Source organism: Miniopterus schreibersii (genome assembly GCF_964146895.1).
Source record: "Miniopterus schreibersii genome assembly, chromosome: 2".
In the NCBI taxonomy this organism is placed as follows: Eukaryota; Metazoa; Chordata; class Mammalia; order Chiroptera; family Miniopteridae; genus Miniopterus; species Miniopterus schreibersii.
The window spans coordinates 799434-811658 of NC_138102.1; the positions used below are offsets into that span (position 1 = coordinate 799434).

A 12225-nucleotide genomic window follows, 5' to 3' on the forward strand; every position below is an offset into this window, starting at 1 on the left:
TCCCCGTCGTGGTCACGGGCCCGGCACCGTGAGTCAGGGAACTGCCAGCCTTAGATCCGGGGGTGCGTGTGCTGTTCTTTATTTTAAATTTTTGAGTGGGGAGGTAGTTTAATTTTAATTTTATGGGCTCCTTCCCCCCTTTTCATGGCGCTCTAATGAGACTGGTTAAAAGCAGGTAACCAGCCCAGTCACAGACGACAGCGTGGGGAGGCCCGGGGAGGGGAGGAGGGAGCAAAGGGGTGGAAAAGAGGGACATTGGTAATAGCATCAGCCGTGAAAAACAGCCTGGGGGGCTGGCGGGGGCAGAAAAAGAGAGGAAAAGACCCCCCCCATATACACACTAAAATAAATACGCCCTTCTCGGGACGCGGCCCGACCGAGCCTCACTGTGTTCAGACACCGTGGCTGGACCGGCTCGAGGGAACCGAAGGGGAGCCGGCAGCGAGCCTCACGGCCTCCTTGGAGAGCTCGCGGGTCCCCCCCCGAGACAGGGCCTGTGACCGTTTGTGTGGTTTCTCCGGAAGCTTCTGTGCATCTTGTTTCAGTGAAATACTTTTGTTATTCTAAAAATAAACTAGGGAAGCTGAAGCCATCTGGATGGAAAAGTGTCCTCCACCCTTCACGCAAGGTAGTAAAATGTCGCCGTCGGGACGTGCTCAGAGCCGTGGCCGGAATCGGGGGGCCTGAAGCATCGCCGCGTAACCGCCGCAAAGCGAGTGAAGGAAAGGAAACAGAGGAAACACCCGTTAATCAGACACTGAAACAAAAAACTTAGCGCCCAGCACGTCCAGGACGAGCTTCAGCGTAAATGCTCTAAACACACTGATTAACAGGCAGAGACTGGCTGGTGGGTTTTTAGAAAAGACCCAGCTCTATGCTGTTTACAAGAAAGTCACTTCACATTCAAGGCCCCTGGTAAATTTAAAGTAACCGGAAGGGGGGAAATGCCGGCACACATTGGTCTAAAAGAGAAGTGAGTGTATTAATATCAGATAAACGTCGGAGCAAAGACAATGACTGGGAACACAAGGGATGTTCCCTGAAGATAAGGGGTCGGTCCCCCGGGAAGACGCAGGATCCTGTGTGTGCACCAAACGGCAGAGCCCCAAGCACGTGACTCCAGCTCGTGGAGACAGAAGGAGATACGGACAAACGGACAACACGGCTGGGAACTGGGCGACCCCCTCTCAGGGACCTGCAGGCCCAGCAGACAGAAGCCGCAGGCGTGTCCCGCGTCTGCACAACCCGACCACCCAGCAGGGTTGGAAATGGAATTATTTCCAATAAACAGAACAGCTAATGAGTCACTTGACTGAAAAGATAAGGAAATGGCCACGGAGCAGCGCTGTTCACCAGGCGCTTAGTGAGTAAGTAAGATTTTATTAAGACTAAAACCGTCCGCTCTGGGAAAGGCAGTTAAAGGAACCCAGAGAGGCCACACCCTGGGGTAAAGCGTTCGCCGGCGACTGTCCGACAGAAGACTTCCATCCAGACCGGACAGAGAAGTTTTCAGAGTCACCCGTAAGAAAACTAACAGTGCGTTTAAGTGGGCAGACGCCTGAAGGGGCACCTGGTCAAAGCAGGCACGTCGGTGCCAAAGGAACGTGTAAAAAGATGGTGCTAATTTCCTTAAACCAGGGGCATTGAGAATTAAATTAGCAGCGAGCTGTCACTACAGACCTATTATAATACAAAACATGGAAAATGCCACAATCCTGGCAAGGCTGGGAATGAAAACGCTGGTGGGAATGCCAAGTGGCGCGGCCCCGGGGCCAGCTCTTCCGCTTTTGCAAAGGCCCTCGCCCGCGGGTGCCGGCCGCCTCGTTCCACACACACAGCTGCACACACTGTTTGAATCAGCCTCGCTCACCGTGGGCAACCCCGACGCCCTTGGGCATGTGATGGTAAACAACCTGGGGCAGATTCATACACGGGGGTCTCGGCAATGGAAAGAAAGGAGGGACCAGGCCCCTGAGAGACGTGGAGAAACCGTAGATGCTCTTTGCTCCGTAAAACGATCCCGTCTGAAATCCTACGTTCTCTGCGATCCGTCCGAGTGGCTTCTGGAAGCGGCAGAGCTGTCGACACAGTTGGGGGGGCGAGGGGGCTGCCTGGGGCTCGCAGGATGGGCCGGGTTTGGAGGCAGGAAACTATTCTGTAGGGGCCCTGAAGGTGGCAAGGACCTTAGGCACTGCCCCGAGCCTCTGACAGCTCAGAGGGTGATGCCCGACCCGCGTCAGGTACGGTCGCTGGAAGGTGGGGGTCCGGGAGGAGCGGAGACTGTGCCCCGAGCGGGGGCTGTTTCCCGCAGGCGTCAACCTCCCGGAAGAGGGCGGGGGAGGCGCTGACCTGGGCATTTGGAGGGAGCGAAATCTCCCCGCACTTGAGCTGATAAAGTCGTTAGCCAAGGCTGAACAGGTTAACGGTCCTGCTATTGTTCGGGTCGGCAGCTAGTTAGTTGTTGAGGAAGAAAGGGAGCTAATGAGCCGGACGTCTAATTAAGCCAGGTTAGCAAGGAAGCTCAGTGTCCAGACCCTGGGGGCAGCCACATTGTCCGGCGAGGGGGTGACGTCCCTCTGTTCACCCCGAGGGGCAGGACAACCGGCTTTCCAGCCTCCCCAGGGGACAACCGGTCCCTTCCCCCAGATTACGGGGTGGGGGGCGGAGAACCGGTAAAGGGGAAATTCCTGGGCCAGGCAGGTGCTGTAGGAGCCAAGGTGGCACCGCAATGGGGAGGGGTCCGGCCTGGGAAAACCTGGGAAAGGGACCCGATCAGAGAAAAGCTCAAAAGCTGGAAGATCCAGGAAAGGGACTGGTTAGGGGAGGGCCCAGCACGAGCCCCAGAAGAGCCCCGAAAAAAACCAGGCTCTTTCCCCTCCCAAAGCCAAGGTAAATAATCAAAGCCTAACGGCCCGAGGCCAGTTCTCGTTCACGGTTCTCCCCTCAGCGGCCGTGGGCTCCAGTGAGTGACTGTAGTAAAGACAGTTTGGAACAAAGAGCCCTCAGAACGCAGCCCTGAAATGCTCGTTCTGGGGGCCCTGTGGGGGGTGCGCTCTCCGGGACCCCGAGCTCCCGGGAAGAAAGGGCGGGAAGGGAGAGGCGGGGACCCACGGGGAACCGAGGGGAGGCAGCCCCCAAAGGCGTCGAAGGAACCCAGAGGGACAGCCGCCCAGACGGCACCCGGTCTGAACGCTGGGCGACGCCGACCACCCGAAAGGGAGCGGCTAGGGCGCGGGTGAGAGGGCCTGCGCGGGCCCCGTGGACTGGACAGGTGCGCCCGCGGGGAGACGCGGCCCCGGGCGGCGGCCTAGTCGCCCCTCAGAGGGAAGGCGTGATGCGTGCGGCGGGCTGAGAGCGGTCGGCTTTGTCGCGGCCCCGAGAGTTCGCGCTGGGTGGAAGCGGAGCCCAGGACAGACGGAGGGAGGGGACATGGGAGCATCCTGAGGGCGCCCGGGCGGCCGTGAGCCAAACCATCTCTAGAACGAAAATGGTCCACGCAAGAAACATTCAAGCCGGTGAAGAGTTTCTGTGAGTTTATTTGAGCCAAACTGTGGACACGGTGCCAGGAAGCAGCTCCCAGGGGGCGAGACCAGGCTCCGGAGACGCGGTTCTGCCCCCGATTTACCGACGACAGCCGCAGGGGGGGACGCGAGGGCCACACGGTCGGCCGGTGACAGGTCAGGAGGGAGCGAGCAAAGGGGGCCCGGGACTGGATGGGACGTGCAGTGACAGGCGCTCACTTTCTCTCCGTGGGGGGGTGCAGGACCGTTAACAGTCCACAGCTGACAAACGAACAATGACAGTGAGCGGTTTCCTCTGCCCTGGGCTCCCAGGGCCCAGCAAAGGGAGAAATTACTTTGTTTTGCGAAGGCAGGTGAATCGGGTACGTTATCTCAGGTGCAGAAGACGCTGGCTCGTTAGGGTTAAGATTGACCTTCGTGAAGGAGAAATACTGCCGAGGACTCCGCCCAGCAGAGGGTGTGGCCGTCCCGCCTCCCTTCCTTTTATTCATTTATAATTGGTTTTCGAGAGAGGAAGGGAGAGGGAGAGAAACATCGATTTTCTGTTCCACTTATTAATGCGTTTCTTGGTTGTTTTTTTCCGTGTCTTTATTTCAGAGAGAGGAAGGGAGAGGGAGAGAGAGGAAAACACCAGTGATGAGAGTCATTGACGGCCACCTCCCGCACGCCCCCCACGGGGCATCGAGCCCACAGCCCGGGCCTGCGCCCCGCCCGGGAATCGGACCAGAGACCTCTTGGTTCTTGGGTCAACCCTCAACCACTAGGCCACACCACCCAGGTGAAATACGCTGCTTTATTTGCAGCACAACCCAACAAACCCGTAATAATCAGTGTGTTCCTGCTGATAGAGCCCCGTGGACACCGGGAGTGTTTTTTATTTTATTTTAAATATATCTTTATTGATTTCAGAGAGAGGAAAGGAGGGGGAGAGAGAGAGAAACATCAATGGGAGAGTCATTGATCAGCTGCAGCCCACAACCCGGGCCTGTGCCCTGACCGGGAATCGAACCCCGATCGCCTGGATCCTAGGTCGACGCTCAACCGCTGAGCGACGCCCGGCCGGGCTCCAGGAGCGTTTTATGTGTAATTAACTGGTCGGGCTGATTAGCGCGCGATGCAATCAGGAGGCCAGCTGGGGGAGAGCTGGGGTCTCCAGCCGAGGGGCGGAATCCCACACTGATGGCGGCGGCTTCTGCGCAGTGCCCTTGAAACCGCCAAGCCAGCGTCGGGGTTCAGTTCCGTCCGGGTCTGGGAGTTTTCGTTCATTTTCTGTTGGCCGACTAGACTATAGAGTTGCCAGAAAAGGAGCCGAGAAGCGGCTTGTTAGCACTGTGGCTCCTCGGTCGTGGGGAGGCGGGAAAGCGGCGTCAGCACCCTAAAGGGAGCCACGACCGGCCTGACGGGCGCTGCTTGCCCGGCAGCGGTTTGCGGGAGTCGACTCCTGTCTGCAGCCACGGGGGGGGGGGCTCTGCGCTTCTAAACTGTTTTATAGCAGTTGGATTCCGGGAATTAGGACGCCACCGTCTCCACCGTGTTCGAGAGAAACTCGCTCTCCCAGCCGGGAGGCCGGTGCCGTGGCCCCAGCGACAGGCGGCGTCCTGTTCCCGCCCGCCCTCCGCGCGGCGACCTCGGCCCTGTTCTCTCTGCCTTGCTGCCCCGTGGTTGGGCTTCCGTGGCCCTGGGCCCTTCCCTGTGCCTGCGTTTCCAGCACACTTACAACTCATTAAATCTAACGTTCATTACGTTCGAATGTAATCAAATTGTAACAAAGTTTAACTGATTGGAACATTGTTTTATTTTTTATTTATTTATTTTAAATATACCTTTATTGATTTCAGAGAGAGGAAAGGAGAGGGAGAGAGAGAGAGAAACATCCATGATGAGAGTCATTGATCGGCCGCCTCCTGCAGGCCCCCGACTGGGGATGGAGCCCACAACCCGGGCCTGTGCCCCGACCGGGAACTGAACCCTGATCACCTGGATCCTAGGTCGATGCTCAACCCCTGAGCCACATCCAGCCGGGCCATTATTTTATTTTTATTTATTGTTGACGGTATTACGGACGCCCCCCATTTTCCCTCCCCCCACTCACCAAAGGGCCGCAGGCTGGAGTCACAGCCAAGGGCCCGTCCCTGGGCTGTAGGTTCCAGCCGGGCCCAGGTGGGGGCCTGTCTCTCTCTCATCGGTGTTTCTCTGTCTCTCTCCCTCTCCCTCCTTTGCACTGTCTCTAAAGATCAATGAAAAAATATCCTCAGCTGAAGGTTAACAAAAAAGAAAACACAGGACTGCCTTGTATATTAGTTTATTATCATGTGCGTGCCCCAGTCGTTCGGCCACACTGGAGCGTAAAGGAAATAAACCACCAGCAGGGAGGGCTGGGAGAGGCAGGCTCATGATGTATGGTCCTGTCCATTCGCCGCCCAGCCGGCCCTTTCCCGCCGCAGGAGACGTGTTGGGCCGCTTGACGGGGGCCATTCGCTAAGCAACCCAGATAATGAAGTCGCTCCGTCTTGTTTTGCTGGACGCGACCGTGGCACGTGGGAGCTTTTCATTTCTCAGTGCGGTAGAGGCCGCGGGGACCCCTTGTTTGTTTCCATGGCCTCTGCGGTCACTGCTGGACTCCGGCGGAGATTTATGATGTGGGCGGAGAGGTTAAGTGCTCTGCCTTCCCAGCAGCCTCCCGTTTAGGTCGCTTTCTATAAAACAGACAAGGGATCACTCTCTGCTGTAAACATCCCTCCACCGGCTGAAAGTTAGGCGCCTAGTGAGCACTCACTCAGGTTTTCCGAGGCTGAAATAAACGGAGGTCGGCACTGCAAATTTTAGTGTTATTTCCAAGAAGAGCATTTATTTGTTCAGGCCGAGGCCAGCAGACTCCGGCCCCTGGAAGCTTCTGGAAGGTGTAGCTTATCGAGATCTCTGACCCAAATTCGAGGGGCTGCCAGACAGCCCTGGCCGGTGTGGCTCAGTTGGTCGGGTGTCGTCCTGTGCGTGGGAAGGTCGCCGGTTCCATTCCCGGTCAGGGCTCCGTCCCCAGTGCGGGAAGCAGCCGACCGATGTTTCTCTCTCTCATTGATGTTTCTCTCTCTCCCGCTCGTGTCCTCTCTCTCTGAAAATCAATGTAAAAAATCTTTAAATAACACAGATAATCCTGACATACCAGGGAAGACGTGTGTGAGGGTCTCTGAGGGCCGAACAGCGCCCGGTTCGTGCGAGGGGTCCCCGAGGATGCCCCGCCCGACGTGGAGCTGGGAGCTGGTCCGGTTATGACACGAGGGCCGTGGACTCGGACGAGCAGGAGGCCGACGGGGGAGCGGGACTGGGAGGCCCTCAGGGAAGGCACAGGGTGCTCTGATTAAGGAGCCCCCTCGCCTCCGTCAGGGCACCTAGCGCTTCGCCCACAGGCACTCGCTGCTTTGCCGTAACTCCCGGTTCATCTGGACGAACCGCTGACTCTGTCACCTGCCAAACTTGGGCTTAAAGGGGAAGCTGATGGACAGATTCTTCCAACGGTCCTGACGCTGCCGACTGAACTCTCTCCCCCTGAAGCTCAGGACAGCTTCATGGACGCGAGGCCGGTCTCGCCGCCACATCTGTCACCCGGCTGGTCGGTCGCCAGGGCTGATCTGGCTGATCTGGAGGCTGGGCGGTGTCCCCCCCCCACCCCTCCGCGCGTCCCCCCCAAAGCTGCGTGTAGGGTCGAAGAGAAGGGCCTTCCCCCCGAGGCGAGGACTGGTCTTTGGTCAACGGCATTGGAGTAGCTGGGCTCCCTGCTAGAGCCTCCAGATCCGCTCTCAAGGTTCCTTCCTAAGGAAACGCAGGGGAGTCAGGTTTCCCGGCTCCAGGCTCATCCACGGGCGCGGCCCCTGGCAGCCTGCGTTCCGGAAACAAAACAAGAACGGCTTTCTATTTAGAACCTGCCCGAGAGGGGCCCTCGTGGGCTCGCAGCTGCCCCGCTCACTGGTCGGCGTCAGGCGCGGAAGGCTCCGTCCGTCCAACACGGGCTCACGTCCCCGCCTGCAGTAAACCAAGGTCGGTGCGAGGACATCACGTAAAACCAGGGCTGGCTCTCTTTGGTTCCTGTGTCCGAACTGCGACGGCACCGTGACCTGTAACTGCAAGTCCTCCCTCTCCCGGGGCCTCCGATAAAGGGGGCTCCTCCCCCGGCTCAGGGCTCTCACGGTGCTGTCCCCAGCCTGGACCTCAGCCGCTCGGCCGGTCACTGCCGAAGGCCCTGACTGGAGGGAGGGGTCCAAGGTGCTGAATCGCCACGGGGGGAGGTGGGAAATTCTACGGAAAAATCGCAGGGAGCGGACAGGTGGTGGGGCGGCTCCTGGAGGTGCCTGTTGGGTAGCAGGCGTCCACGCAGATGCCCCCCACTCGGGGCCCACCCTGCGTCGTATTCCGCCACTGAGCAGCAGCACCCCTGGGATTAGGGGGCGTTTGTCGTATCTATGTATTTCAATAGGTTTTTATTGATTTCAGAGATAGGAAGGGAGAGGAGAGAGAAACGTCAGTGATGAGAGAGAAACACTGATGGGCCGCCTCCTGCAGGGCCCCTGCTGGGGATCGAGCCTGAAACGGGGGGCCTGACCGGGAATCGAACCCGTGACCCCTCGGTGCACGGGGACGATGCTCAGTCCGCCGAGCCACGTGGACGGGCCGTCACGGGTGTCTTTTCACGTGGCACCTCCGGCAGCCGCCACCACGCGAGGGCGTGAGGGATGCGGAGAGCACTGTCCCGGAGCGCGGGAGGCCCGGCGAGGCCCCGCCGTCCTGAGCCTCCTCGAGGCTGGCATCTGAAACGCTGTTAAATACAACTTTCCTACGTTGCTTTTCAGTGTGCTGACGCTTTAGAGAGCAGCTCAGCTTTTTTAATATATAAAAATAGAGGCTGGATTTTAGTTTGGAGGGGACAGAACCCTGCACTGATCTGAAGGGCCGTCTGTGTGTGACGCCCCCCGTCTGCTTATTAGTCGTTTTGGGGAGCCCTGGCTCGGGGCTCAGTAGTCGGAGCATCAGCCTGGGCACCAAGGGCCATGGGTTCGACCCTGGGTCAAGGCAGGCGCCCGGGTTGCAGGTTCAGTCCCCAGCCCGTCGGGCACGTGCAGGAGGCAACCAGCTGCTGTCCCCTCACACTGATGTCCCTCCCTCCCTCCCTCCCTCTCTCTAAAAAACATGGGAAAGGTGCCCTCGGGGAGGGAGAACAAACAAAACCATGAAGGTGGAGCTTACGCCTCAGGAAGCAGTGAGGCCCCCCAGATACAGGGACCCCGGTGACTCCCGCCCCCTCCCCGCCCCCACGCACACGGGAATGCTCAATGAATTCACACTGAAAGTAGAAATGTAAAATTAAATATTTAATTAGAACTCTGATTTGCTTTAAAGATAGGTGGCATTGCACAGGCTATATTACACTCTCTTTATAATTTTTTTTGACAAAAAAAGATACTGTTCATCTTAACAGGCCACGGTAATATTAATACATGGGCTGGAACTGAAAACCCGCTAGAGATGGTACAATGTACACTGTTGGGAAAATTACAGTTCTGTGTTGTAAAAACATTTATTTTTTTAACAATTTACCTACATTAATCAAAAAATTACAGCATATTTAATAATTTTACAAATTCTTCATAAAAAATATATCTCTGTACAAAAAGGTCTTTTGCACCTAACTCGTGTCAGCAGCATGTGGTGAGATGTCGGACGGGCGGTGGCCGTGGGTCCCGGTCGGAGAGCCAGCTTTCTCTTCCCCCTTTTTTAGAATAGCTTTTTTTTGTTGTTGTTTACAAAATATTTTACAGAAAAGTTATTGCAGCTGGAGAAAGGCAAGTGGAGACAAGCAGCAGCTTTGAACAGCGTTAAGCACGTGACTGTCCGCGAGGGGCTCCCTGCCCAGGGCCTGTGGGTCAGGAGGGTCTCCTAGCAAGTCCCGGGCTGCGGCTCACCCCGGGAGACAGGTCGGGTCGGGAGGGACTGTGTCTCAACAGCAGGCCCCAGATGCCCGCCGAGGGCGGCTGTGTGCCCAGGGGAAGCGATGCCTAATCTGATATGTGGGGTCTCACGCGGGTGTCCTGTCCTTTCAGGTCTGACCAGCACTGCGGGGCAGGGATATGGGGACTGAGACGATGGCTCAGCTCTGAGGTCGGCCGTCTGCACCTGGTTTGAGCGACTGAGACTCGGGTGTGTACACTGTATCTGAACGTGTGATATACACACATAAGCTGTGGCGTGACCCTGTGTCCGCACCGCCCCACATGCCCATGTTCTGTCGGGTCAGTGTGAGCGGGAGCCTGGCTCGGGCCACCTCGTCTGGTCTGGGAGAAGGGATGTGAGCTCCTGGGCGCAGAGCAAAGCTCTGTCCTGCTATCACGTGGCCAGAGGACACTTGAGGAGAATTCAGCACAAAAGCATGAACAGCAAAGGCCAAGGAGCAGCCAGAAGGGGCCAGCGATGCCCTCCTAACGCAGGTGCCCACCCCGAGGACGGGGCAGGGGCAGTGGGCACCGGGCAGGACAGGTGGCTAAAGTGTTCAGATCAGGACGTGGGACTTGGAAACAGTGAGCTACCATCCTATTGTCCTGCCAGTTTCTTTTTCACTTCCCACGTGTGAAGTCCTGCATTTAACATGCAGACAAAGCAGTGGGTCAGACTGAAGGGAGTGTGACCACAGTCACTGCCACGGAGCTCAGCACGCCCCGGAGGTGCCCATCTGGACTGTGAGAGGGGACGTTTTCTGTACGTGGGATAAGGGACCAAAACCCAAATAAGGGAAGAGCCGCCTTTCAGAGCGTCTGTATGTAACGGGGACACATAGAAACAAACGTGGGTTTCACTTCGACTCATTGCCACTTCTGCGAGGCCCTATTTTGATTGTGTCCACACTGGGCATCACACCTACTTTACTTATACCGTCATTTACAACTTACCAGGAATGAATTATAACCCTGAAAAACCACTGAAGTTTTCTACCTGGAAAAGCATGAAACAGAAGACAAACTATAGAGAACGTGGCACAGTGAGGGGTGGGTGTGAGTTTCCCTGCCTCCCAGAAGTGCTGGGCACTTGGACCCTGTGCAGGGTCCCGTGGCTCAGTCCCGTGGCTCAGGGCCCCTGCGGGGGAAGCACAGCCAGAGGAAAAAAACAGTGCACGGGAAGACTGAGCTGTGAGCTGCAGCCCACACGTCCACGAGCTCCTAAAATAAATTACTATTCACATCTAAAGGCAGATAGAAACACGTCAGCTTCTCTAGACATTCCCAGGACGGCGGGAGAAACGTGGGAAACATGGGAAATAAAAGGCCTCTGTTTGTTCAATAAATTCAACACAAACATGTAGCTAAAAGAAGCAATAACAAAATAAAGCTCTTCTCTACCGTGTTTCCCCTGAAAACCTGTGCCACGCCTGGGGCTGTCTTCCTTCTTTCTCTTACACCTGGACTCACCTGAGGGTGGGGTGATCAGCTTGAGGGATGAGAGGATGTGTATATACAATGGAGAGTGTGTAGAAACCCTGTGTAAATAGCATATTTATCAGAATCTTACTCAGTCATTCATAACACTAGTGCAAAAAATTGTGCATCAAAAATTCTGCAGTAGGACAGCTGGCGGGGAGATTCGCAGATGGCCCTGGGGGACACTGAGGTGAGCTGGGCATCCTGGCTGCGTGGCAGGTCCCCAGAGGACGGCGAAGCCTGTGCAGGTGTGTGTGGCGGCCGGACGGTGTCTTCTTCTCCGAGACAGTGTTTTCCTTTCCTTTCCCCAGTGTACTTGCACGTGGTGGTGGTCTTGTCACCGCGCCCGGAGGATGGGCCCACATGCCCCGACTGTGCATTGAAGGCATCCCAGCCACAGACACAGGAGGTCTGAGGCACTGAGTGCCACAGGGCGGCGAGGCCAGGCGGTCTTCCTCAAGGGCACCTTGACCCCAGGCAGGCAGGCACAGCCGGACACAGACACTCCACGTCAGGAGGAAGGGACAGGGTCGCCAGTGCTCAGAAGACTCTGCAGGCTCCGTGGACAGCCCCGCTGCGTGAGCTGGAATGAGATGTGAAAGGTAGCCGAGGCCAAGCTGGGGGGGGGGCATGGTCCATGGCACCAGAGGTCGCCTTGCCCATCCGAGGTATGGCTATGGTCCAGTCCTGCGCAGGGGCTATACCACCGTGCACACTGTGTTCAGGGTTGTGTCGAAGCGCACCGCCTTGGCCTCCGTGGGCTTCAAGTTCGTGTCGTACATTGGGTTCTCGAAGGAAGCCTGCCCGTTGCTGTTCTCGTGGCCGGCGTAGCCATTGTACTGGACTTTTGGTCTTGTTCTAGGAGGAAAAGAGGGGAGACACAGTTAGGACCCTGGTTTCATGGATATAAGACATAGCACCTGGGCCTGTGCAGGTGAGACAACACCTCAATCAGCAGGAAGCACCACGGACCAGACGCCACGCGGCCATGGGGAGGGTGCCACCGCTCACATTTAGAGTTCACTATTTTAAACTGGTGTTGGAGATTATAAGCAGGACTTTACAAATGGAAGTGGTTTCCAAATCAAAGAACTGTCTGATTCCAACTAATAACCCAAGTAAATGGGGCCGATCCCTGATGCTGATGCTGAACAGACTTTGGCTGGACCTCCATCTTCCACATCTGAGTGACAGACCTTGGGCAAGTTACCATGCGTTGTGACCCATCCTCAAAGTGAGAATCCAGG

The 12225-nt window shown here is 56.8% G+C and overlaps 1 protein-coding gene across 1 annotated transcript in view; it reads right to left on the reverse strand.

Moving 5' to 3' along the window:
- Positions 1-8859: 8859 nt before the first annotated feature.
- CSMD1 (CUB and Sushi multiple domains 1) overlaps positions 8860-12225 on the reverse strand; it is a 1001626-nt gene continuing 998260 nt past the window's right edge. The window contains exon 70 of the mRNA XM_081129106.1: positions 8860-11836. Coding sequence (XP_080985232.1) covers positions 11677-11836 — 160 coding nt within the window. The 3' untranslated portion in view covers positions 8860-11676. The remainder of the gene's footprint in view (positions 11837-12225) is intronic.